General features: G+C 49.9%; 1 protein-coding gene across 12 annotated transcripts in view; it reads left to right on the forward strand.

Moving 5' to 3' along the window:
* The window catches only part of Fnip2 (folliculin interacting protein 2), a 136223-nt gene that overhangs the window by 95071 nt on the left and 13916 nt on the right, over nucleotides 1-27236 (forward strand). For 9 of the 12 annotated variants that reach the window (XM_087200304.1, XM_087200305.1, XM_087200306.1 and 6 more), the window contains 3 exons: nucleotides 1491-1691; nucleotides 5034-5149; nucleotides 7181-10311. The exons of 1 other annotated variant lie outside the window; for it this stretch is intronic. In XM_087200304.1, the coding sequence (XP_087056430.1) occupies nucleotides 1491-1691; nucleotides 5034-5149; nucleotides 7181-7259 (396 nt within the window). In that variant the 3' untranslated portion in view covers nucleotides 7260-10311. Of the gene's footprint in view, nucleotides 1-1490; nucleotides 1692-5033; nucleotides 5150-7180; nucleotides 10312-27236 lie in introns of those variants that run through there. 2 more of the 12 variants (XM_004868567.4, XM_087200307.1) reach the window with 2 other exon arrangements.

Consider the following 27236-nt stretch of genomic DNA (forward strand, 5'->3'; position numbering starts at 1 on the left):
AGTCACTGAAGCCCTGTGCTGTGTGTGTGTGTGTGTGTTTGTGTGTGTGTGTGTGATGTTGGAGATTGAGCCCAGGACCTGTGTGTGTAGCTCTCTGTTCTGTGCACGTGTGGGACATATGTGAGAAAACCTTGTACTATTGTGTTAACAAATCTGCATAGTGATAACCATCTTGGGAAATAGAGCCTCATTTAATTAAAAATAGGTTTTTTGAAATTCTTTCATTTTCATGTTTAAGAGTATTTGAACATACACTTAAACAATGTTGAACCATTAGACTGCCTGATTGCTGTTCCTTCAGTGGTAAAAACTAAACCCTGAGAGTTTCCCCCTTGACAACCCTGGTGGGGTTTGTACAGCCTCTGGCTACCAGGAAGTCCTGGGCAGGAGCAACTGACAGGTGGGGCTGGGCTCTGGGACCCTCCTCTGTGGGTGAAGGGGGACCCTGCTCACCAGCCCTGCAGACCTTTAGAAAGCACATTGTCCAGAAGGAAATCAGGATGACCTGACGAGAGGAAGTGATGCTGAGCATCCAGAAGCAAGCCGTGGGCAGCACAGGGTGTGGGAGGGACCGAATCCAGAAGGAGGCCAATACTAGTTTCCTTTGGGAAATGAGGCTTAGAAAAGCGAGCAAATATGCAGCACCGTGAGGCCTGTCCGTGGGTCTGTCTGCTGCTGTCTCTCCGTAGTGTCCACCCCCTTTCTCTCGTGGTTTGGGGCCTAGAAGAGCTGCCCTGTGTAGCACTGACTTGTATGCACCTAGGGCACGGCTGGGTGGGCCAGAGGGTCTGAGGACGCAGTTCTGTCTGGATATGAGGTGTCTCGCAGGCCCTCTTACTTGAATGCTTAATGTTCACTCCATTCGCCTGATGGCACAGTTTACTATTGGGAGTTTATTTTTTTTTTGGTACCAGGGATCAAACTCGGGTCCTTGCGCTTGCGCAGCAGGCGGCGAAACCACTGAGCTAAATCCCTGGCCCAATTGGGAGTTTTATATTTTAATAAGTTTATGAGTGGCCCTCAGTCTGATTTTATTTGGTTGTTAGGGATATTTGATGTATGTGGCACATGTAGTCAATAAATTTTGCTTACTGATTAAAGCTATAAGTTTTTTTTTTTTTTGGTACTGGGGATAGAACTCGGGACCTTGCACTGGGCGAGGCAGGCGGCAGAACCACTGAGCTAAATCTCCGGCCCTAAAAGAAGTGAATTTTGATATCCTGCAGTATGGGAGGGAGGGCATATATCTTTTTGCTTATCTGTGAACACTTAACAACACCTACAGTGTACCTCCTGGTTATAAGAAGAAAACCGTCCTGAAATGCACCTGTATTTGGATGAGGGTGTGGTGACGCCCCTACCGAGTCCCCGTGAAGCCTCGATTTCTGTAGCTGCCACCGTGAGCTTTGCAATTTCTACTGCAGAGCACACTGGACACGTCGAGAGCCTCCTGGAGGCGGGTGGGGTGCTGACCTCCTGTGTTCTTTCAGCACCCAGTGCTTGACGAGCCCATAGCGGAGGCCGTCTGTATTATTGCGGACACGGACAAGTGGAGTGTCCAGGTGGCCACGAGTCAGCGGAAAGTGACGGACAGCATGAAGCTGGGCCAGGACGTCCTGGTCTCCAGTCAGGTGTGCAGTTTACTTCAGTCCATTCTGCAGCTTCACAAGCTTCACCTCCCTGCTGATTTTGTAAGTATTTGTTCCCAAACGATAAAAGAAACAGCAAATATTTTCAACAACGTTCTGATAAAAATCATGAATTCAGATGTATGGTTCTTTTTGGTACCGGAGATCGAACTCAGGACCTTGCGGTTGCGGGGCAGGCGGCGGCACCACTGAGCTCAATCCCAGCCCCAGATGTACTGTGTTTAATATGACTGAAGGTCAGCACTCTAAAAATGGAGCACGTGACCTAAGAGCAGCAAGCAGGCAGATTGCAGTCACAGTGGCCTTCCTTGAAGTAGGTAGTGTAGGGCACGCTGGGATCTTTTGCACAAGCACACAATAAAGTAAACGAGCATGGGGGGCGTGTAGCGGCCTCAGGTCCTCCGTGGAGACCACCAGAGCGTGGGAAGCTGGCCAGTTTCCAGAGTTCCCTGGTCTGCGCCATCCTGCCTGCAGTGTCAGGGTCGAGGCGGAAGCAGCTGTGGGGACACTTCCGGTTCCGAGGGGCTCTCCACCTGTGAGATGCTGTCAGTTGTTCTTTTCAAATGGGCTTTTTAAGATCACTTCCATAACGTTATTTTAAATGCAGCCACCAAGTAGAGCCTAGAAAGCCCCAGAAAATTAGCAGCTCTCCCCCGTCACTGTCACTGATACGTACAACAAATTCCTTTCCGTGAGTGTGGGTGGGAGGGGCTGACGCGTGCGCGGGTGGAGAGACTGGAACAGGCGATCTGTTCAGGAAGAAAGGGAGAGCGGTTTCAGAGGGAGCGGGGCGCAGGGCCAGGGTCTCCCGAGCGAGTGGGGCGCCGACCTGTTCTCGCCCCACGCTTGGGGCCCCTTGCTGAGCAGAGCTCCGCACCCGCACCGGAACCTCTGGCCAGTTGCTCTCGAGAGGGACACGGGCTGCTTAACAGCAAAGCAGGAAGTGAATACTAATGAAATATATTCATCGGCAACGAGTAGTTAGCTTCCTGGCTCTTACAGCCAGGTCTAAGGGATGCACACTCCTTGGACGTGGGGAGGAGTGGCGTGGCTTGAAGGAGGCACTCTGGACAGTGCCTGTCGTGGGGCAGTGGCAGTGCGGAGGGCAGGAAGGCGCTGCAGCTGGCTGGCTTCAGGCTGCTTTGCAGTAACCACTTGGGTGACGGTGGGTAATCCCGAGTGTCTGCACCTGGAGCAGAGCCTCAGCCTTCTGGTTTGTAGAATGAAGATAATATAAGGGTATTGTGGGAACTCCCTGAAAATTATGGGTAATTTTAAACAGCCAAAGCGCCTGTCAACATGGGATACTTTAACAGCCAGGATGCATGCATTGGTGGGTGTTGTGCATGCTTTCAAGTCATATTCCAAGGAGTACCACTTACAGACCTCTCAGCTGTGCAGATAAGGAGAAAGAACAGAATCTGTCCGCCGTGCCCTTGAAAATTAGGTAATTCACGCTGAAGCATTTGGTGGCAGAGTGGGCAACATTGTAAGCCCTCAGTAAACAGCTATTCTTGGTGTGTCACATAATAACAATTAATTTCATCAAACAGCATTGCTGGTTTTAGAAACCGACAACCTTTTTCACTTAAGTCTTTATTCGGGCATTACACTGAGTTACTCCTGTAGGAAGTCTGCTCCAGGCTGGGTGAGGGACATTTGTGGACCGTCACGACCTCATTTTCTGTCCGACATTGGCTGGCAGATTCTCTGCTAGAAGAAGGCTGAGTTTTGCTGACTGAGCGGCTGGAATCTCCTTTTCTGCAAGAGAAAGAGGTGGATAGGCTTCATAGTTTTTATTGCTAGAAGTGTTTACTACACTTTTATATTTCAGTCTATAATACATAGCTCTTTTGCATTCGACACCTTACCTCTTGTTATCAAAGACATAAACAACTAGAGCTGTTCCTTTTTGCTTTGTTTGAATAGAAGTATGTTTAACTACTTAATCATATGAATGATTTATTTAACATGAGAAAACCAAAATCAAAATTCTCCTGCAGTTGAAAACCCCTTTAAACATCACTTGAATGAAACGTGCATGAGTAGGAGAGTGGGTACAGACGGAGAAGAGAGCTGTTAAGATTTCAGAAGTTAAAATTGAACAAATCCATCTCAGGAATAAAATCCCAGAAAGAAGACTGGGAAAAACCCCAACAGAGTTCTGCTTAATAATCAAGAGCCTTTTAAAAAACTTTTTTCTACATGCTTTGATTTCCCATTTGGTACACATTCTTAGACTGGGGTTCTCTTTATTTCCATTTTGTGCAAACACTAAACATTGTTTTAAGATATAAAAGACCCAATACAATATGAATATTCTTTTTAATATTTCATAACACTCTTATTAAAAACTTTGCATTTCATTCCATAAGGAACTGAAGTTTAACAGGCGATCTACCACAGCAGGTCTGCTTACTTGGGAGAATGTTTCCAAGAGAATTGGTGAAATCCCCCTGGCCTTATTACCCAGTTACTAGGCAGTTGTGTTTTAACCACCTGACACAGTGCGTGTAAGATTTTGAGCCAGTGAGAAACTGAAAAGATCACATCTCTAATAGATACTTTTTCTGTGTCACTGATCAGCCCAGATGGTCAAGATCTGCATTTTCAAATGCATCTGTTACTCTTTACCTTGCAAATCACGAGGCTGGTGGTCTAGAAGAGAATCGTGCATGTGGTATCACCCTTGCCAAAGCTCTCAGGTGTCTCATGAAGACACCTGGGTGGCACTGCCTACCAAGTACAGAAGCTTTGCCACTGGTAAAAGCCACAGATAGCTGCTGTTCTGTAAGAGCTGGTGCTGCACAAGGTTCCCAGGGTAAAGATGTCCCGAAAAGGAGGCTTGTGCTGTACTGTTATTAAAGATCTCGTTAAAGTACACTCTCAAAAGCAAGACTGAAGGTTCAGAATGACCCTGTTGTAGTAATTCGATGCATGTACTGTGCATAGTCTGAGGTATAGCAAGAACAATAACAAAGATGTTTTTCTAAAATTACTTGTAACAAAGTACAATAGCTGTAAATAATAGTAGAGTCACAGTCTCAAGACTCATTTAGCCAGAAGAATTACATCAGTAAAGAAGTGTTGACAGGGAAAATATCATTAGAAAGTTTTTTAAAAGCAGGGAAGTTTTGTATTTGTAGAATGATTTCAAGTATATAGAAATGCTTTTTTGTAAACAATAGAATGATAGTATATGAAAATCTTAATAGTTGTTTTACAGAGCCCTATTGTAGCTATTAGCGATGAGTTGGAAACGCCTGTAGTTTTTCAGTGTGTTTGGGAGGGGTGAGATTATAGCTGTGCAGGGGAAGATGCAGGAAGAGAACTCCTGTTCCTGAGCCCCGGCTGGCCTCATGGTGGCTGTCCTTGGCTTCGCAGTGCATCATGCATCTAGAAGACAGACTGCAGGAGCTGTACCTTAAAAGTAAGATGCTGTCCGAGTATCTCCGGGGACACACGCGCGTCCACGTGAAGGAGCTGGGTGTCGTGCTGGGGTGAGTTCTGTGATTGCTGCCGCTGCCTCTGCCGGCTGGGCCAGCCCTGGCCTCGCACCCCGACCTTCGGCCCTGGCCACCCCCATTAGGCCTGAGCAACCCTGGGGCTCTGAGAAACACGTGCCTTGTGTGGGAAGCCAGGTCTCACGCCTGGGAGCAGGGCGGAACTGCGGGCTGGGCCACCTCCTGTCAGTCTCCTCCCTGATTCCGTCACCCTCGGAAGGGAACATTTAATCCCACTCTGTCTGTCCATCTCTAGTCACTCAGAGCGATGCCAAAGTTGCAAGCTGTCAGCTGGGCCTGGGCAGCTTGTGTTTACCTCTTGCTTCCTGGAGGAGGCGTCACAGCACCTCCCCGTGCCCAGGCCTGCAGGTGGGCCCTGCTCTTCTGTCCCCGGAAGCTGCCTGCGGGTGGGGACAACTGCACCGCCCCCCTGCGCTCCCAGATGACCCGTCTTCCAGAGGGTGGAGCCATAAGTCTGTGGGGTTCTGCATTGTTTTATTCTGCTTCATTTATTAATAGAGAAGCAAAAAAAAAGACAAGACACTGTGTCTTTGGGGAACTGTCACTTTCTTCACCCAGGATAAGGGTTCCCTAACTTGGAAAAGAAATGCTGTGTTTATATTGTCAACTTTCAGTTCTCTACCAAGCCTGCTAATCAGAACATGATTTTATTCAGCCCTTTGCCTTCTCATCACACATGGCTCCTTTCACACCCAGCGTGTGACTGACTGTTTTGTTTGGCTCTTAGCATTTCCTAGCATACATTTTTTTCTTATGTACTTCATTTACAGAATATTTTCCCTTTTTGAGGCATTTGCTTTGCAGTTAACTTGCAGTGAGGTCTTTGTTATCTTTCCCTCTTAGTTTTTGTCTTTGTTTCCAGCCCCATCGTCCTGCCTCCCTGGTCTTCTCACTGCTGGGTATGGTGGTCTTTCCACTTGTGGAACTTTGCAGGTGTCGGTCAGCCCCAGTCTGAGTCTGAGCGCAGTTGTAAGGGCTTGCCTGCCCTTGGCCCTGGTCTCCAGGTCTTGGGTCCGTTACTGGTGGAGGAGCCCTGTCCTTCTCCCTCCTTCCACAGGCCAGCAGCACAGAGGGAGTAGATAATGCCTTGTCCTGTGAAGTAGACCTGTCTGTAGCATCACTGGAAGAAGAGTAGAAAACTCACCAAGTAATCCCAGCTTCCATTTTATTTAATTTTAAATTTTAATTTTTGGGATTCAAATGAAAGAATAGGATATGTTGCCCTGAAACAGTGTGGTTTAAGTTTTTTCTCCCCAACATCTGGCCAGACAACACACCACTCTTCTTTTTTTGGAGGGGGGTGCTGGGAATTGATCTCAGGACCTCATGCTTGCCAGGCAGGCGCTGCCTTGCTGAGGTACATCCCCAGCTCTACCTCTGCTTCTAAGAGAGGCTGCCGAGACTGTGTCCATCTGAAGCTCTTAGAAAGCGGGGAGAATACGGGCTTCTCCCCGGGGCTCTCAGTCCTGTAAGCTGCTGGGACAAGTCCTCAAGGTCTTGGGGAGAGGTGGGCACCAGCACTCCCTGACAGTGCAGAGCCAGCGTGGTTTCAGGAATGTTGGCTGGGAGGGTGAGGAGACCACGGGGAAGCAGTCACATGAGGGCCCGGCAGAGTTCCACACGTAAGATGGACCAGCTGCTACAGGCAGGGCAGCTCACCGTCCACACAAGTGCAGCTCACTTCCAGCCTGCTCCCAGCGGCCTCCTTGGGTGGTGTCTAAGATATTTTACTGTCTTCTGATTGCCCCCCCCCCCCCGCCCCGGTGCCCCAGTACTTGGGATTGAACCCAGGGCTTTTGCACTGAACTACATATCCTAAGCTCCTTTGTATTTTGAGAGATTTGCTAAGTTCCCTGGGCTGGGCTTGAACTTGTGATCCTCCTGACTCAGTCTCCCAGTTTTTCATGAGTTTAAAATAATGATGTAGCAAGCTTGTTACCTAGAAATAATACTTGACTATAAAATCATGCTATTTTAAAGTCATGTTCTTTTGTTTCTGATGTCCAGGATTGAATCTAATGACCTGCCTCTGTTGACTGCTATCGCCAGCACACATTCTCCTCATGTGGCTCAAATACTACTATAAGCTAAAGCTCAGGACACTTCTTCCTTGGAAGAAGAAAAATTCTCAGCTGCAAGAGAAAGGAATAAGCTCTCTGGACGTCCAGCGTGAGAAGAGCAAGCAGAAACCATTCCGCTGTGTGTCTTGCACTGTTGCTTTCAGGTGGATGCTTATTGGAAGACTTATGTTGGCACGGCACAGTGGCATTTGTGACTTCAGGAGGCCTTTCTGCCTTTCGTTCCCATGACTCAGCAGAGCCAGCCTGCTGGCGGAGGGGCACAGCACTACAGAGCGCTCGCTGCCGCGCTGCCAGGCGGGGCGAGGGGCGAGGGGCACTGTGTCATTCTAGCAGCAGCGCCCAGCAGGCGGGTGCTGCACACGAGCCGGGCGGGCGCGCTGTTCTAGAGACCGCGGTCCTCAGGCCAGGCGGGAAAGCCATGCCACTGGCCACTGCCCCCAGCTCTGGCTGCAGCAGCTGCCGTGGGGAACAGAGGGTGCTGGGGCGCTGTCCCCTTTCTGTTCAGTTTACTTGACTCAGGTGCAACCACAGGGAGTCAGAGATGGAGCACTGGTGCGAGGTCTGTATCTTGGGGAGAGGCGCTCAGCAGAGGACTGCAGGGAGGGGAGGGCTCCCGCCGGCCGCCCCTTCCTGTGAGCGCTGCCAAGGACCAGGCTGTTTGAGGCACGGCTGGCTGGGTGGGAGCGAGGTCTGCAGCAGTTCCTTCGCATATTTCAGACAATCCATATCTGATCTGGATTTTTACATTATCACCTCTGCACCTTCTGATTCCTATGTCCTTTTCAAAATGACTTTACAGAATTTCACTTGACCGTCATATAAAGCTTACCAAAGTGAAGAATTATTGTTCTAGTTCACTTCTAAAAACCTTAATTTTCTGTTACCATAAAGAGACTTGGTTTGCTGACCATGAAACAGACTGTGTGCTCACCTCTAGAGTAGAGTGGAAGACTTTTAACCTCTGACTGCGGAAAGGCAGGAGCAGTGGTAAAGCCAGCTGCTGCCGCACTTCATGTGTCCCTGGCCTTGAGAACAGGAGGGAGCTCTCGGGGGGAGCTGGCTGGCTGATGGAGCCATGAGTGACATAAGTCTGTCTCTGTTCTTTCGCGAATACAAGTCCGTTGTTGATGCGTGAGTCGGCCAGCTGCCCGGGAGGCAGGCAGCGCTGAGGACCAGGCAGAGCTGTTCCCCCTCCGCCCGCTAAGAAGAGGTCAGTGGGTGCCCCAAGGCCTGTAAGATTTTTAAATTTTCTTTGACGTCTTTCACAAAATCGAAGTTTCCCTTTCTTTTGAATCTTTGCTGTTGTGCCTGAGGGAGAGAACGCACCCTCCCTGGGTCCTGCCCCCGGCATCTGCTTTCCCTTCTGTGTGAATAAGCAGGTGGCAGCCTTTCCCTTGGTCCGGTCTGCACCGCCCAGCGCATTCCCTTGTTTACACCTGTGGGCACTTTGCCTCGTTCAGAGGAAAGGACAGGATACAGACTCACTTCTGTTCTGTTCAGGTGTGTACCCAGGAGCATGTGAAATTAGCCCCATCCAGGGGAAACTGACTTTAACCGGCTGATTCTCAACTCCATGTATAAAATATTTAGCCCAGACCTTCAACCGGAGAAAACTGGCCCCTAGAGTGTTGTTCCGGACTGCCCTGGGGAGAAGCTGGCAGGAGCTGCTCTCGGTCACAGTGGGGTTTGCCTCGGTGGTGGGATTCCAGTCAGAGCCTGATCCTCAGGTCTGTTACCTGTGAAACAGACCAGGAATGCTGCTGCCCCTGTAGCCCTCCTCTGAACCCTGCCGTTCACATTTTCTTTGTTTAAATTCAACCTCTTCCCAAAAGTGAGAGAGAATCCTCATGGACTTGTGTCGAGATGCGCCTGCTGCTCCTCCACACACCTGGGTTCCATCCACCTTGGCCGCTGGGCCAGAAAGGGACTTGCTCTCCCCCGTGCCCACCGTGCGATAAAATAAAAATCAAAAAAATAAGAAATCTACCTCAGTTGACAGATTCGACCTCTAGGGTTTTTTTCAACTTGTGAGTCTTACCTGTTGAGTGGAACTTTCGCAGCGTCTTGCTTTTCTGAGCAAGCTAGCGAGGCACAACAGAGCAGAAGGACTTCAGTCACTGTGATGGGCCTCTCCTAGCATATTGCAGTTTTATTTTTAACAAACTGATAAGTGATATGAATGTAAAGGTAATTGTGCGCATTTTAAACACGACAATGAAAATTTAAAATGTAGCTTCCAGACTTGTGCATAATTCCAAAGTATTTTATTTTTATCAGTGTTAAATAGCTTTTTGTACAGGCTTCAATCCATTTTTCTGAAATGTGCTGTTTTTTAATGAAAGTAACTATAATCTTTTCACATCCCATGGAACTGCTGTTTACACATTGCAACTTTTTAAACTTAACCATATTTTTCCGAATTAACTTTTTTGGAGGGAGGAAATTCCCCACTTGCTAAATGATACTAAACTGTCGTTTGGGCTCTTATAATTAGGTCCTCAGATTTTATAAAAGGGTAGTCTGTAGCTTTCTAGGTTCTTCACTAACTAAAGTTGGTTGTACATAAATAATAGAGTGACACCCAAAATCTTTTAAATATCTGGGTTTTCCACTAGCGACATAGCGTGGAGAGTATTTTGTTCATGCATACTTTAGCCATTAAATTGGACACATCTTGAGCTTCTCTTAGTTAATGCGAACCGTTTGTTTTTTTTTATTGTACTTGAGACAGGATATTTTAATATAATTTTTGCCTAAATCAAACAGCCCACTCTAAATGTTAATTTTTAAATGTCAGACTTTGGTGAGCCATCTCTTTGGGAAGTAAGATTACAGTATGCTTAATTTTCAGTGGTGGCTAAAGACAAAATTCTGGGATTTGTTACTATTAAAGCTTCATTAAGAGAAATTGATAGAGACTTTCTATTTTTTGATCAACTGAATGGATACCAATGTCAGTGTATGGGAAACTTTTCTTAAAACTTGTTCATGTATTCTTTTGATCCATTTTCTGTGGCATTTGGTGCAATAAACCTTTGGAATTTATCTTGAACATTTTCTGGTGCAGCATATGATCTGTTTGTTACCTTTAATTGAGTACGGAGTCTCCCTTAACAATAACTCATGGAGAAACGAGGTTATTACACATAGTAGTGGCTCTCGGCAGGCTTTGGAAACGTGCGGGCATCTTGGTTGGTTGTGCAGTTGAGGCCAGTGGTGTGGACCAGGGCTGACAGGCGAGATGTCCCGCAGCAAGTGGACATCAGGGCCAGTGCCTGTGTGACCTTGGAATGCCGCTGGACATTCGTGTGGGTGAAAACCTGATTAATTATCTAAGCCGAGAACTGAGTTCTGTACGTAAGAGGACAATGTTACATGATTTTAGTGTAGGCATGTTTCAGAATGCACCCGTTAACTCTACACACTGAGGGAAGATTGACTTTGTAAGGATTGTAGCAGGAATTGGTTACTTGGTCTTTACCAAGAGCTGATGTACTGTTTGGAAAACTCCGTTCCCAGCAGCAACTGATGTGGAACTGCCCATCTGCGCGCGGAGCCTCTGCTCCTGGGCTTGAGCATGGCCCACTTCCCGGCACCTCCTGATCCGGCGCCCTAAAATGTAGGCACTGGAATATGCATTGCTACATGGCATTTTAAATGGTGCAACTGGGAACTATTGATTTGTGATAGACTGTGTATGCAAGTCATACTGTTAATGAATTTTATCATAAAGGGGCCACTATAAAATATTTGCTATGGAAAGAGGTGAGTTACAGCACTGTACTTGGTCAGAGGAAGTGGTACTGTTAAGCATGCCTTGTCCTGTTGCGATGCCTGCTGTTTCGTTGCCTGAAAGACCGTAGGGAGACGTCAGGTGTTCGTAGGGAGATGTCAGGTGTTGTCTCCTGCATGAAGGCCATAGACACACACAGGCGCTGCCTGGAGTGTGTCACCCCCTTTCATCCCCACACCAGGTGACACAGGGACTGGGTGCTGAGGTCTCTCATTGATGAGGCCACAGGGCTCAGACACTTGGTGGAACCCAGTCTGGGTGTGCTACGAAGGCGTGTTGGATGAGATCAGTATTTCAATCGGAAGGCCCTGGGTAAAGTAGATTACCCTCCCCAATGTGGGTGGGCCTAACCAGCCAGTTGAAGGACTTAGGGGAGAAGGACAGACTCCCCCGGGAAGAGGGAATCCTGCTTCTGATGCACACACACAGATGCACGCACGCTGGTTCATCGCTTCTGCTTCTCTGGTGCTCCCGACTGATAGAGTGTGGAGAGGCCCACCTGGTGATACTTCTGTTTGCTCCCAGTGCCCTCTAACAAAGATCTTTCACACGGTCAGTAGCACAGAGTCCCCTGGGGCCTGCGTACCAGCCAGTCTCCCAGTATGTGCTGCGAAGAAGAGCTGGGAAATAGTGAAGTTGGAAACAACCGCTTGAGGTAAGAAGGGAGGCGCTAACTGCTAAAAGGGGCCGAAGGAGGTTCCCTTCCTGTGAAGACTCGCTCACAGCTGCAGGTTAGTCTCAGGGTCTGCATCTCCCTGTCCGACCATCAGGTAGTGCCTCTTTCTCATGTTCAGGTCTTCATCTATTGAGTTTTTCTACTCAAAGTGTTAGAAACAGTTCACCCCTATCAGTCCTGTCTCACCATCCTGTTTCTCCTCCTTTGACAGCTGAGCGCTTTCTGGAGTCCACTTGGCCTTTGCTGCTTTGCCCCAGTCACTGCTCCCCGTGTGCGCTGTTGAAACCCCTCCCTATTTCTTACTGAAATGTCCTCCGAACTCACCTTGCTTTCAGAGCAAACTGTCTAATCAGGTCTCTTCCGGCTGATGTCTAAATCTTTCTAAAATAAAAATTGCATCCTGTCCCCCGTGTTCTAGTCCAGCAAAACCCAAATGCCTTTGTGTTGTGTACACAGATGTCCAGCTGCTATCTGTTCCCCAGCCAGATCTTCTTCTTAGGTTGGCCAGGCTGACTCCACACTCCTGGGCTGAAGCGAGCCTCCTGCCTGCTTCAGCCTCCCAGGTAGCTGGGACTACAGGCCTTCAGCACCACACCTGACACCTCTGCACACGTTAACCAGCCATCCTGTGTGAAGTACCTTCCCCGGACGTTCTGTTAACGTGGTCTTTGGCCTGTGAATCTGTTCTCCCCATTCTCCCTCGTCCCTTTTCCCCATCAGTTGCCTCCTGTTCCTAGCTCAAAATTCAATTCATTGTCACCTTGCTGATTGCAAGGTTTGCAGACCTGCAGCAGTGAGCTGCACTGCCTGGAGACAGTCGCTGGCCCACCCCAGGCCTGCTGAGCACTGTCTGTATCTTACTCCGCCCCCACCTTGTTCACATGCGCATTAAGAGTTGAGAAGACCACTCCTCCTTGAAGTCAAAATGAGAGGGTGGGAAGGGGAGGAAAGCGGACACTGAGCAGTGAGCACATCTCCAAGAAATGAATGGAAGTGGACGGTGCCAAAGGTGAAATGCCAATCAATTTCACAACATTTACAGAGCTGTCACTTGTGTGGAGAAAAACTTAACAAAAACCAAGAAAGGAAAATAACATGGAGTAGAAGACAGAACTTGAGACATCTTGTGATTTTTAAAGAGAGAAATTGGTCAAGATGGATAGTTCAGAGATTTTCTTGATTGAATTCTAGAAATATTTTAACAGCATTTTAAGCAAATGTGTACAAGATTGTATATACTATTAAATATCATAAATTGTACTTTTTAGGTGAGATGCGCATGTTCAGGGTGGTACGGCCACAGACAATTGTACTTTTAAGAAACATTACATACCCTAGTGATATACGTGCACCCATGTTTGTAGCAGCACAGTTTGTAATACCTAAAGGTTGGAAACAGCCCAAGTGCCCGTCAACTGGAAACTGGATAAAGAAGATGTGGGTTTTTAAAAAAAAAAAAAATGGAGTACTACTCAGCCATAAAAAATGAGAAACTAGAGACATGTATAGCTAAGTGGATCCACATTGAGGCCATACTCTTAAGTGAAATAAATAGGACACACATGTGTAAATACTAAATAGTTTCTGTAGTGTGAGAAACTGAAAGTGTAAATAAGGATTAAAATGAATACTCGATAATTGGAAATAGGAAGAAAAGGTCCAAAGGGGTAGGGGAAATGGGAGGGGAAGGGGAAAAGAAAGAAGGGAAAGGAAAAATTATGAGAAAAGGAAAAAAATGGAAACAAAATCTATGTAAATAGGGAAGGGTGGAGGGGTGAAGGGCGCACAGGTAATGGGAAAAAAGAAGAACCGAGATGCATCGTACACAGGTACAAGCTCTCAGGCTTTTAGGTAGGAATACGTACTCGGGAGCATGAATACAGAGCCGCCCCATTTCCAACCATTGCTTACTTATCTCACAGTGTGTGGAGGTTTCAGTCCATAATCAGCTGGCTCCAAGGCTGGGTGGTGTGACGGGGTGTTGCTGAGGCGAAACAGTCCGTGGCAGGCAGGCAGATGATGGCAAAAGCAGCCTCTTTCTGCCCCTTTTACGCTCTATCTAGGCCACTGGGATTAGGGCGGTGCCAAACCAATCAGTGGGCTGATTTAGTAATCAGACACCTTTAATCCCAGCATCGCACACTCTAGATCCCGCCACCTCTGAAAATGCCCCATCTAAGACTGCATGAGGCTTTGGGGGGACATCTAGACACAAACCATGCCACTCCCCCAAACCCCCTAAGACAAATATTTACTTCCTCGGAGTCTCCATGCAAAGTTCTGACTTGCAGAGGTGCAGGCATTCTCTGGGGAAAGGAGAAGTGGCAGCCACACTCGGGCGGCCAAGTGTTGAGTTCCCATGGCAGGGCTTTTCATGGGTGGTGTTAGCGATTTGCTTCTGACTATATAAGAGCACTTGCTTCCCTAAACAAGACTTCTATAAAAAAGTAGGAGTGAGTACCTATTGACTATCTACAACAACTCTTTGGGATGGTCTGAAAAGGGAGGTGGAAAAACAAGTTTGTCATGTATGTCTTGGGAGCAAAGGTGTGTGACCAGGTGACTAGCCATGCTCACCAGTGGTGAGCTGGAGCCACTTCTGGGGCACACGTGGCACATCTGGATCCCTTCCCAGAACAAACAGCCTGAGCCCTCTTGCGGGATCAGCAGCCCCACACTGAGAGGACTCAGAGTCAGTGTGTAGTCTTCAAAAGTGTGGATGTCATAGGACACCAAGACCAAGAAACTGTGTGACCCCAGCAGGAATGCTGGGCCAGGGAAAACAATAAACTAGCAAAATTAACAAAATTTAATCATGAACTTTAGGTGACAATGATATATCAGTGGTAAATTTCCAGAAGCTTAAAATTGTACTGTAAGCCAGGTCTGGTGGCACACACCCGTGATCCTAAGACTCTGGAGGGGTCAAGGAGGAGGGTTGTAAGTTTGAAGCCAGCCTGGGGACTTAGCAAAATTAACAATGAAAAAGGGAGGGGTACTGGGGATGTATCTCAGTACTCTCTGGGTTCTACCACTAGTAGTACTTAGGACACAGACCCTAAAATACTTAGCAATAAGTCAGCATTGTGTATGGAATCTGTGCTCAAGTCTTCTGTGTCCATGGAGGGAGAATACAAAGCATATAAAGTATCAACTGATAGGCCTACGCAGAGTATACGAGGAGTTCCTGCAATTTCCTCTCCGAATTTGAAATTACTTCAAGATATATCTTTTAAAGAGATTTTTAAATGCAAAAATAACCTATGTCCTTTGGACTTAGTAAATGATAGGGAAAAGCATTTGAGATCCTTTGGTCTGTGGTTGCTTGAGTCCTGCTCAGAACGAGCCCCCTGATAGAAAGTAAGGAGTCCATGCTCCCCTTCTTCTCCTCTGGACCCTCCCAGCATGCAGACCACACAGGAGCCACGGTGGCTGATCTGCTCCCTCTCTCAACACAGTGTGGCGGCCGCAGGACCGGCCACAGAGCGCCGCACGGGCCTTCTCACAGAACGCTTCCAGGGGACACAACTCCCTGCTGATGAGCGGGCCCCGGCCACAGAGGCTGCGCGTTGCTCCAGCGCGTTGGAGCAATTCTTCAGTGGACGAGACAGCTCCCAGTGTGGGCCAGGAGTCTTCGGGTTCCTTTTCTATTGTGGGCCCTTGCTGTCAAACTCAGTAGCAAAAACTCGAGGGCTCCAAAGTGCACTGTGCTATGGGGTTATGAGAAAGCTAACATAGGGGGCTGGTGTATGAACAAACCTCAAAAAATCACTGTTGAATATGTTGAATACTTACAGTTCTTTGGTTCTAATGGTGACTGCAAAATTTTCAGGACAGTAACCAATATCCTTATCTTATTAAAAAAACCATACAAAGGATATTATGCAACTTGCCCAATATTTATGCCATAGATAGTAAAGGGGGAAAAAACTAGAATTTGAACTGGTATATTCTTACAGTGCTAATCAGTTTTAAGGGGGAGTTACAGACTTACTTCCATTTTACAGACTCTTTCTCAGCTTTTAGAAATTATGGGATAGCTGTTCTCTCCAGGTTATACCATGTGATGACTAAACACCAAATCTCAGGACTGGACTGTACAACTTTGTGCTTTCGTCAGTTATAAACTGAGAATGATACTCACCTTCCTACTGAATGGGCATCGTAGAAATCTAACATGGATTCCAGATGGGGTTGATAGGTTAAGAGCTGTAAAACTGATTATTTGTATTACCATTAAACACTCTCTAGTTCATGTTTATGGACTTGCTTACCCTGACTTTCTATCTATGATACTTCAGAAAGGCATCCGCTCTCACCTCTTTCTTTGTTGGCAACGTTGGCAGCCTTGGGGCCTGGGACTTTCTCGGTGATGATTTGCTCTGCCTAAGGAGAGCCACCCGTTCGGAGTCTCTTTGGTGGGTGTCCTCATAGTCACCCATGTGCCAGGCAAGGAAGGCACGACTGTATCTGTCTTGCTGATCCAGGACAGAAGGATTCAGTTGCCTGAAGCAGGAACAGTTTAGTTGATTCGAAAAAGGAAAAGGCCAAGAAACAAGATCACCCAGTGTCTGGATGGTTAAGATTTGTCTGTTCTCTGGTGATTTCTCCCCATGTGGCGTGGGAGAATGGGAGACCGACCCATCAGCCAGTGTCCTGAGCAGCTGCTGAACACTGCACCACTGGACATCAGGCTGGAGGCGGAAGGAACACTGAGAACCACGAGGGAAGTACCCCGAGTGCACTCCTGGCCCGAGTCCCCACAGATTCTTTTTGTCTGGTACTAGGAAGTGAATCCAGGACTTCTGCACTGAGCTATTTCCCTTTTATGTTTGTATCTAGATTAGATGACCCCCGAAGCCTCATGCAGTCATAGGTGATGCTTCGGGAGGTGGCTGGGTCATGGGGTGTGGTTCGAGGTGGACTAACCCACCGAGGGTGTGTGGCTCACTGTGCTTGGGAGGTGGAGCCTGGCTTGAGGAGGTGCTCGCAGGAGAGTGGCCTGGCAGGGTCTGTCTCCCTCCTCCTCCCTCCATCGCCCTGCTTCAAGCTGCCCTGCCCTGCGGTCCTTCTGCTCTGCATGTCCCTGTGCCACGCCACCTGGCCTTGGAGCAGCACACTATTGCCTGAAACCTCAACAGACGGAGAGCTGTGGGTACCTAGAGATGTGGGTATCCGGCATCGAGTCTCAGCAACCAGGAAGTAACTAAGACACTCTCCAACACTTTAAAAAACTTTTCCCCTTTTTAATTTTTTATTTTGCGACAGGGTCTTGTTAAGCTGCTACGTTGCCTGCCTCATTTGGAAGCTCAAGGGCCTCTTGAGGCTTCTCACCCTCCACCCCTCGACCTGGGCTTCCAGACTGCCTTGGTGGCTGCAGAGTTTCTTTGTAGAATCTCAGTTTTATGGGTTCCCAAGTGTGTTAGCTTTCTGTTACTGTAACAAATAAGTGGTACCTCGGTTCACGAACTTAGTTCTTTCCATGAGTCTGGTCACAAACTGAATTGGATGAGAGCTGAATCAAATTCAATGGTCAAGGTCAATGTTGACCTTATGGGGAAATTTGATTCGGTTCACGTCCAATTTGGTTTGTGACCAGAATCGTGGAAGGAATTAAGCTTCTAAACCGAGTGCCACTGTACCTGAGGTAATGAGCTTATTTATTTTGGCTCACAGTTTAAAAGATTCCTGTCTAAGGGGCTGGGGATTTAGCTCAGTGGTTCTGCTGCCTGCCTCACAAGTGCAAGGTCCCTAGTTCAATTCCCCATACCAAAAAAAAAAAAGATTCCTGTCCGAAACAGATTAACCCTGTTGGTTCAGGCCAGTGATGGATGAGGCCCCTTGTCCTCACAGGGAATGTGTGGCAGAGGAAGCTGCTCATCTTAGTGGGATGTGAAAGGGCAAGAGGAAGGCCCAGGGCCTGCAGCCCCCAAGAGTGCGCCCCCCGTGACCGACTTCCTCCGCTGGGCCCACCGGGAGATCCCAGCTCCTCCCGGTAGTGGGTAGTGCTGGTGTCGGGGAACCAAGCCCAACGCAGCTCATTTCAGTTCCAAACTCTGTATCAGGTTTCTTGGCCCCGGCTTTGTGGCAGGTCTGCCTCACTCTGCACCTCTTCAAGGACATACGGGCATCGACCGTGCCCCAGGTGTCACATGAGGCTGCAGGGAGGCAAACCCCTGGGTCAGAGCTCGCGTGCGGGTGCAGAGGACAGGTGACAGACAGACGGGACTGACGCATGCGGGAGGCGCGCGTGCGGGGGGTGGGCAGATAAGGCAGAGAAGCAGAAAGCCCTGGGCCTGGGTACCTCACGCGGGCAGGCGGGAGGGGAGGGAGAGCTGTGCGTGAACAGAGGCGAGGGAGCTGCTGCACCCCGGCTCCAGGACTAGGCTGCTGCCCACCTGCTGCCATAGCCCGAGTCCGGGGCAGACTCCCAGTGCAGCTGGCAGGGACGTGGGGTGGCCGAGTGCTTCCTGTCTTTCCTTTGCTCGGTGACCTGAGTGTGCTGGGCCCTCTGGGCTTGCTGTCCTCAGCCCATTCCCACGCTGAGACATGCACATGCCTCCTGCCTCATCCTTCACCTCTGCCAGGTCTGAAGAAGCGCCCGTCAGAGCTTCAGCCGTCACTCGCTCTGCTCTCCCCGTCCTGGCAAGCTGCACCCACCGTGGGGCTTTAAGCATCACCTTTGGGCTGGGGTGAAGCTCAGTGGGGAGCGCCTGCCTAGCACATGTGAGGCCCTGGGTCCCATCCCAGCGACACATACACACACACACACACGCACACACACACACACGCACACACAGGTCACCTTTCCTGCGAGGCAGTGATTTTCTCTTTCCATGGCACTTTGTAGGTTACTTATTTTGTAGAAACCATTAGAATAAATTTAAATTTCTAACTCAGCTGTCCTCCCCTCCAGACAGTGCTCCTTAAAAAGCCCAAAGCATTCCCTGTGACTGGAGTCCCAACCAAAGCTGTCACCCTGCCTGACACAGTCAACTCACCTAGCTTCAGAGGACAGAGCACTAGGGAGGGAGGGGTTGTGGCTGCATCTGGCTGTCCCCAGAGCCTCATGAGCTCACAGGCAGGGCCTTTCGGTGGCGGCTGCTCCCAGGGTGTGTGAATTTGGATTGCAGTGTGTGATGACTGGATCACCCTGCTGTTTGCATTAGCATACTTCTGAATGGACTTATGAAGACAGAAGTCCCACCCTGGGTGTGAATGGCACTAACCAATAGGCTTGTGGTCTGAATGGGATAAAGAGGGAAAGAACCGTGTAGACAGGTGTGTGTGTGTGTGTGTGTGTGTGAGACCAGACAGTCTTTTGCTGCGGTGGTGTGTGGCTGCTTCCTGCCCACCCTGCCATGGACTGTTTCCCCTTGGCCAGGCCTCCCTGCCTTGGAGTGAGTCCACTATAGACTGAAACGTCCACACACTAGGAGCCAAAATGCACCTCTCCTCCTTTAAATTGTAGGTGTGGGGTATTTGGTCCCAGCAATGAAAAAGTAAGACAGAAGGGGAACATTAGATCTGAGAGATCTGAAGGATTATCCACCTTTCCTCCATTCCCTTTGATCCCACCTGCTTCTGTGGCCTCCCTGTTCTCTCCCAGGAATGGCAGGTCTACAGAAATGCTTCCCTGCCAGGGGCTGGGAATTTAGTGGCCTGCCTCACAAGTGCAAGGTCTCAAGTTCAATCCCCGGTACCAAAAAAAAAAAAAGAAATCACTTGGGCTAGGAATTTAGCTCAGTGGTGCCGCTGCTGCCTGCCTCGCAAGCATAACATCCTGAGTTCAATCCCTGGTACCAAAAAAATAAAAAATTAAAAAATAAATGCTTCCCTGCAGTCTGGTTTTCCTGAGTATTATTATTTATAAATACAGCTTAATAGCTGGCAATGATTTCAAGAAAGTTTAAAGGATAAGGTAGCTGATGCTAGAAGGTTAGAATGGTTAGTGATGAATCAGGTTTGGCTCATAGTTTATATCAGCTTGATTAATGGTGCAAAGGAGAACCATTTCATGCAAGTGTTATCTCTTCTGTAAAATAATGTATTATAAAAGTAACTCAGTTTAGAAAAGAATAATCCTTGCACATATCTAGTCTGCACTTACATGCTGAGACACTGCTGTGTGGAGTTTTGGTTTTTTTGGCACCAAGAATCGAACTCAGGACCTTGCACTTGCCAGGTAGGTGAGGCACCACTGAGCTAAACCCCTGACCATGTGTGTAGTTTCCACCAATAAAGACACTAATATCTCAACAGAGTTGTCAAAATCAGAGGAAGTCAGAAAATTAACATTTTTGTATTGCTACCATCAAATCCTCAGATGCCACGCAGTTTTTCCAGTTGTCCCAATAACACCCACTTTGTAAGCAGACAGTTCAAGGCCAGAGCCGCAGCTCAGTGGCCGAGCAAGCGTGTAGCGTGTGCTAGCCCTGCATTCCGTCATTTTGAACAGGACACTCCAGCCAGTTGAAATCCAGTTCAGCCACACGATCCATCAATGTCTGCTCTCTCATGTCTTTCTTCTGGATCATCGTCCTGTGACTCGTACACAGCCTTGATACTTTGAAAAACACAGACCAATTGTTTTGTAGATTGTTTCTCAATTTGAGTTTGTCTTGTTTCCTCTTGATAAGATTCAAATCATGTGTCTTCGGATAGGAAGGACACGGAATGGCCATAGCTTTGAGTTGTCACCGCTTGATGAAGCTCTCTTAGGTCCCAACATGGAGGCGGCATCTGCCTGGAATCTCCTTTGTAAAACCACTTTCCCCTCTTGTTAGTATTTTGTGGGGAAATACCGTGAAACATCCAGCCTGAACCACACAGTGAGACCCCTTCTCGCAAACGAAAGCAACAGTTTATTGCCTGTTGGAATTAAGCAGGAAGTCTCCAGTGTGCAGTTTTCGGCTGGCCGAAATTACCCAGGAGGCAGACTGTGGTGTTTCAGGCTGTGTACTGAAGACGATGCCAACGCTGTGCCCTCCCTCTGCCCGTTCAGTTCCCACGCTGGATTCCCCTCCTGCCTCGCGGCCACACCCTGCTCTCCTTTGGCCTCCTATGCGGTCTTGAAAACAACACCCCAAGCGCTGTCCGTGTCCACTCACAGCCGTCTCCCCCTTGCTCATAGAGCACTGCTCACACCACTGCACTTGGTGTTGCCGAGTGTTGGCCGTCCTCGGTCTGCCTGGTCGGGAACCCTCCCGCAGCGCCGGGGATTGAACCTGCGGCTCTGTGAATGCTAGGCAACGCTGAACCTCTAAGCTACACCCGCTCCCGTTTCTTACTTTTTCCAGTGTCTGCAGAGCTCTTGACAGACTACAGCTTCAGTCAATTCTGCTTGCAAGAATGAAAATACAAAACGGTTTTCTGTCCACAGCAAGGGACTGTGACTGCACACAGTAGAGGGGAGGCTGTGGAATCAATCTTGAATTTACAGTCTCGTGTACGATTTGAGTTACTTCTTACGGTGCAACGTTAAAATTTTCCTTACAAACCATTAGTTATTGACAAATGACGGAGATTTTCCAAGCAGCCTGGACAGCTGAGATCAGGTAGATTTCGGGCCTCCGCTAGGCGGGACGCTGCGCCTGGCCTACCTGGGTGGCTTGGCGGGGCGCTGCCTGGAGGCCGAGCTGAGCACCAGAGGAGAGCAGGCGGCCTCGGGGGGCTCGGGGCCCGGAGCCCCGTCTGGCGCTCGGCCCGCGGCGTCTGATCCTCGGTGGTCTGAAGGGGAAGCTTCTGCTCAAGCTCCACAGTCGTCCTGCGGGCCCGGGCCTGCCCGGCCGGAAGCAGGCGCCGCCTCCCGTTCCTTTCTCCTGGGGCCTCGGACCGAGGGGGAGCTGCACGCGCGTCGCTCGGAGCAAGCCGGCTTTCCGGAGCCCTGAGGCCCGCAGCCCGGCCGCCGACCGACCGGAGGGGTCGGCTCCGCGGCCGGGCACCAGGTCCGCACCCAGACTGCGGCCCGAGGGCTCCCGAGGGGAGAAAGCAGCCGCGGCGCCAGGTCCCGAGGGCAGCCAGCCCTGCCGGCCGCTGGACCACACCCAGCGCGGGCCTGGCCGGAGCTCCGAACTCGGGTCTGGCCTCCGGGGTCGCGCCGCGTGACTGTGGGCAAACGGCTGTCCTGGAGAGGATTGGACACACGAGGCTGTCTTGATCTTTCATTCCCGCATAGACAAAGTCAGTACAGTCTATCTTCAGCAGGTGTCATACTGCCGCTGCTAGGCACTGGGGAAAGGGTACTAAGAAGTGTTTGAGTCACTCTGCTTTCCGGGACAGTCCTTCATCATGAAATCTAGAAGATAAGTTTGTTTGTTCCTGGTACCAGGGGATTGAACTCAGGTCCTTGCGATTGGGCAGCAGGCCACGAAACCACTGAGCTAAATCCCCGGCCCTGGAAGATAATTTTTTATGCCTGCTTAAACCTTTTATCCTTTCTTAGGAGTTTTCTCCCTCCCCAAATAGTGACAGTGTTCTGTTTTCTATCGTTAACAGTTGAAAAACTTACATCTATGCACATCTATTGCGTAGATACTGCATATCAATTGCCTGCATATCTATCGGCATAAACTACCTCCCCAAAGTAGGAAGGAATTATTTAAATGTATAATCAAAGTTGTGAGTCCCATATTAGTACGAAACCCACACTGTCTCAAGGATAAAAACGAAGTTGCTGCCGAAGAAGGGTTTGGAAGAGCGAAGAAGCCGCCCACATTCCCAGGGAGGCTCCGACCCAGCCGTCTCCGGAGGCCGTCGGGGGGAGGCGCTGTCCACCATACACGCGGGTACTCCAGAGCCTCGCTTGATTGTTCGCCTTGGACTTACAGCCTGTGTTGGAAAGGCTTGTTAAATACTCCACCTGAAGTGGAGTTTGAAGCGCCGCTGCAAACAAGAAAAGGCCCCATTACCCGGCGCGAGCCCTCCGTCGCTAATGTGGCAGCTGTTCCACCCGCGCTCCAGAGAGTGGGACTCCGGCCACAGCAGTGTCGCCAGCATCCTGCTGGCCGCAAGCCCAGAGCTCGAACCGCCTCCCGCCCCGGGGATGCTGCTGCAGGGCCACCAGCACCAGGGGTCTGCGGGCCTGAAGTCCGAGCAGAGGCGCTCAATTCCTTCTTTTCTTTTTGGTACTGGAGATCAAACTCAGGACCTTGTGCTTGCGAGGCAGGCGGCGAAACCACTGAGCTAAATCCCCAGCCCTCAATTCCTTAATAGAACCACATGGCCATTGTTTCCACTACAAATTTAACAATCGCACCGAATACTCAGCATTTAAAAGTCTAATTGTCCCATAAATGTTATTTTATGTATCCGTGTCTTAACCCAAGAAAATTCCCACACCTCGCGCCTGGTTCGTAAGGCTTGAAACCTATTAGTTCATAGCTCCTCCTCACCTGTCTTGTTGTCCTTCTCACTCACTTGCTAAACAACAGAGGTCTTCTGTCCTAGGGGTTCCCCACGGTCGGTTCTCACTGCAGCCCCCCCCCCCCCATGGTGTCCCTTGCAGTTTCCGCTGTCGTGGAGCCGCACGTGGAGCCTTGCCCTGAGCTCGGCCTCGACTCCCACGGGAGTCTGTCGTGAGTCTGTCGGGGGGGGGGGGCTGCCACACCCGAGGGCCGTGGCCTGGTGACTTCAGCCCAGGGATGGATTTTCTCACAGCTCCGAGGAGATTCAGCCGAGGTGGCAGCAGGTTCGTGAGTCCTGAGGCCTCTCCTGGTCCATGGGCGACATCTTTCCCCGGGCTTCGCCTGGCCTGCCTTTCTCTGCAGCTGTGTCCACATCTCCTCTTCTTAGGTCCCACTGTTAGGGTCGGGTTGACTCAGTCACCTTCCAAAGACTCGCTCTTCAGACACAGCTGCATTCCCAGGTGCCCTGTCAGAGCTTCAGAGTGCGAGTCTGGGGAGGGAAGCAGTCGGCCCTAGCAGCTCCTGCCCCAGTGATGCAGTCTTCCTCCGAGACACAAGGTCCCACTGTCTCTCTTGCTGCGCTTTGGGCAAGCAGCGACGATCAGGGCTCCGACTCGGTAAGGTCAGGCTTTGCCAAGTGGTGATGACTGACGCGTGTTGCTCCTTGTTTAGGCCTTAGCCAACTTACTTTCATCTTACTTTTAAGGTCACCTCCTTTTCCACTCAGTTATATAGCAGCACAGTTTGCAATGCAAACATGGAATAATTCTTTCCTCAATTTACCATTTCAAAAGAATGAGTTGGTCCACTGGAGCCCTCCAAGGTGACCTGCTCACTGGGGCTGCTTTGGGGACACAGCCCAGTACTTACCCCGGCTAAGCAAGCACTCTGCCCCGTGCCGCGAGCCCCGCCCTATTTCTGAGTTGCATAAGAGCTCATGCAAGTCTGTGTGCACATGTATGGAGGATGCCGGTCAATCCACTGCAGTTATTATGCCGAACGCTTGAGTTACCCTGTTTGGGGCCAGGCAAAATCTCTCCAAGATCGGCTTCTCATCCCCAGTCAGGACCGGAGCAGACTTCGGCCCCTGCCTTGCTGCCTGATCTGGAAGATGTCCCGGGGCAACTCCTTTCCATCTCCTTCCGGGATCCAGGTCCAGCATTTCTCTAAGAAACCCTGCTTTCCTGGAGGCCAAAGCTATTGAAGAACTCGAGTACTAAGCGAGCTCACAGCTGCCAAGTTGACCCCTCTCCCTGGGCCTTACAGTGAATGGAGTAAGGGAAAGATGCAAACACACACAGTCCGCACAATCAGCCCCGCACACAATCTGATACACATACACGCATGTGCACGAAGAGGCAGACATAGCCAAACCTCAACCACGTTTAAGGTTCATTTTATCATAACTTGTGTATTTCCTTTCTCCTGGGCTTGTACTCAATCTTGTACTCAGTCAAACCAAGCCACTGAAGAGCATCACGATATTGTTGCTTGGTTTTAACCCGAAATATGCCCACACAGGACCGGGGTGACAACACCAGCACCCCCACTGGGCCCTTTGCTGTCCTCAGGGTATTACCCACTAGAGATGTGTACTCAGATTGGTGTGCTTTAAATCCTCGAAGGCCAGAGTGCCGATCGGTGTGAGAGGCTGGCCTAGCATGCACGGGGCCCTGGGCTCAACCCCAGTACTGGGGAAAATGAAAAAAACATCTTCTGGAATAGTTCTTTTCTCTGGATTAAACCATCAACCGAAAATACATTCAGGCTTTAAAAAATTTGTATTTAAGATAACTTATTTTGGAATCAGGTAAGATATGTAATGGTTCCAAAGCCCAGCGGTACGCAGTGGCAGTGCTGCTGTTTCTTCTTGTTCTCATCATGTGCCGGCACAGGCGCGGGGATGGACGGCGTCGCGGTGGACTTAGGGGGAGCAGCTGCCCGAATGTGTCTGCACGGCAGCCGCAGGTGACTTGGGCTCCAGGAGAAACTCCTCAGTGAAGAACACATTTGTCCTCCACCCACCCGCAATCCATCTCTGAATTTTAATGAGTGGGCCTGTAGGCTTCAAGGCCAACAGCAGGCTGCAGCATCTGCACAGATCCTGCCATCTTCATGCTGCTAGAAACGAAGCTTTGTTGTCAAGTGCTCGCTAATTGTGCTCCAAGGGAGCTCATCTGATCACGAGATTCCGCCTCTATAGTAACAGGGTTTGGAATCTGCACCCAGCAGGCCTCAAGGTCAAGCAACCTATGGAGCTTCCAACCCCGAGCAGAGCTCAGTTCTCGGATGGGAGCTTCCCGGGTACCCCCGAAATGCCATCTCTGGTAGGGGGCACTACCGTGGCTGGCAGGCACCGGTACGCACTGCTCCAGCAGCCTGGCGCCAGCCCCAGCAGGGAGCCACACACGGCCGGCCAGGCCAGCTCCTGGTGCTCCGGGGCTCTGCGCTCATCCTGAACTCTCCTCCTTCACACGGGTGGGATAGATGACCAAGGGATGCTGCTCAAAATTGCATTTGAATCAGAGGCTAAACACATGCTGCTGAGGATCCTACTGTGCATTTCGAGTCCGCATTTAAAATTAAAGTGGTGAGTAACAAACACTCAGATGTCAGTTTGGGGCTCAATGCCAGCCTGTCTCTTCTGACTCTAGAATAGCATGAATGTTCTTGTACATTTTATTCATTCTCTCTCTCTGTCTGGCAGAACTAGAGATTGAACCCAGAGCCTTTGCACTGAGCTACATCCCCAGGCCTTTTACTTTTTAGAATTTCGAAACAGGGTCTTGGTAAGTCACTAAATTGCCCAGCCTGGACTCCAACTTGTGATCTTCCTGCACCCTTCACGTGGCTGCAGCAGGGCATTTAGTGACATCCGCCTGGCCGTGCTCACTGAGCCCCTCCACGCGCACACACACTCGCGCACACCCCGTCCCGCACAGCCAGGCTCCCTGTGCCTGCCTTCCCGTGGGCTTCTCTCGCCCACCCACTCACACATCCTCAACTGTGACCAGCGGAGGCGAGACAGCCTCCCTGCCGGCCAGGGGTCCAGAGCCAGGCTCCCGCATGGGACAGGTCAGGCCTCTGTTCCCACTAGTTTGTGAGCTGCCATGTCATCTTCGCCTCATTTCAGGGGTAAAATGTGGAGTGACAGGGTTGTCTTAAGAGCCAAAGGCCAGCTGGTCATGGAGGTGTACACCTGTGATTCCAGCAGTTGGAGGATGAGGCAGGAGGATCTCCCACTCACTGGAGGCCAGTTGGGCTACGTAGTGCGCTTGGGGCCAGCCTGAGACCCTCTCTCAGAAAACAGACAAACAGCAACAATAAAAACCCCCAAAGGCGGTGTATGTAAAGCACCACACCAATCCCACACACGGTAACTCAGAAAGTCTCAGAAAGGCAATAGAAATCGTCTCTTTCTTGGGGCTCTGTTGTTTGTGAAAACTATAACTTCAAAATAGATGAATTGTAATGAATGTTGTTCTGCTCCGTAAAACATTTTCTAGGGCTTTGGGTCGGGGATTTAGCTCAGTGGTGCCGTGCCTGCCTGGCAAGCTCAAGGTCCAGAGTTTGATCCCTGGTACCGAAAAAAATTTTTTTTCTAGGGGCAACAGACTGTTTAGAGATATATTACAGTATCCACTTTTGTTTAAAAATAAATTTGAAGCCGGGGTTGTGACACACACCTGCGATCTTAGTGCCCTAGGAGGCTGAGGCAGGAGGATGAAAAGTTTGAGCTCAGCAACCTAGTAAGACCCCACCTCAAAAACAAAACAAACCAAACCAAAAAAGAGGCTGGGGATGAAGCCCAGTGCAAAGGCCCTGAGGTTCCCAGCACCAGGAAAGAAATGTTTTCCCGACACCTGCCTGGTAGGAGGCAAAGCATTTCAAAGGACTGGAGCGCAGCAGACTCAGCTTCGGTGTGCGTGGGGCGGGGCCCACGAGTGTCCCCGTCACTCCCCGCTGCGGCTCCCCGGGGGCCCGGAGGCCAGTCCTGCTGCCCGGCGGGGTCTGAGGACCCTGGGCAGACTCCAGGTCCTGTGCGGGGCCTCTGGGGTGCCCGCGCCCGTGGGGCTCCCCTCGTGCGGGCATTTCCGGTCCTGGGGGG

This window comes from Heterocephalus glaber, unplaced genomic scaffold, assembly GCF_053883595.1.
Source record: "Heterocephalus glaber isolate CG9 unplaced genomic scaffold, H.glaber_assembly_v1.0 deba00001737, whole genome shotgun sequence".
In the NCBI taxonomy this organism is placed as follows: domain Eukaryota; kingdom Metazoa; phylum Chordata; class Mammalia; order Rodentia; family Bathyergidae; genus Heterocephalus; species Heterocephalus glaber.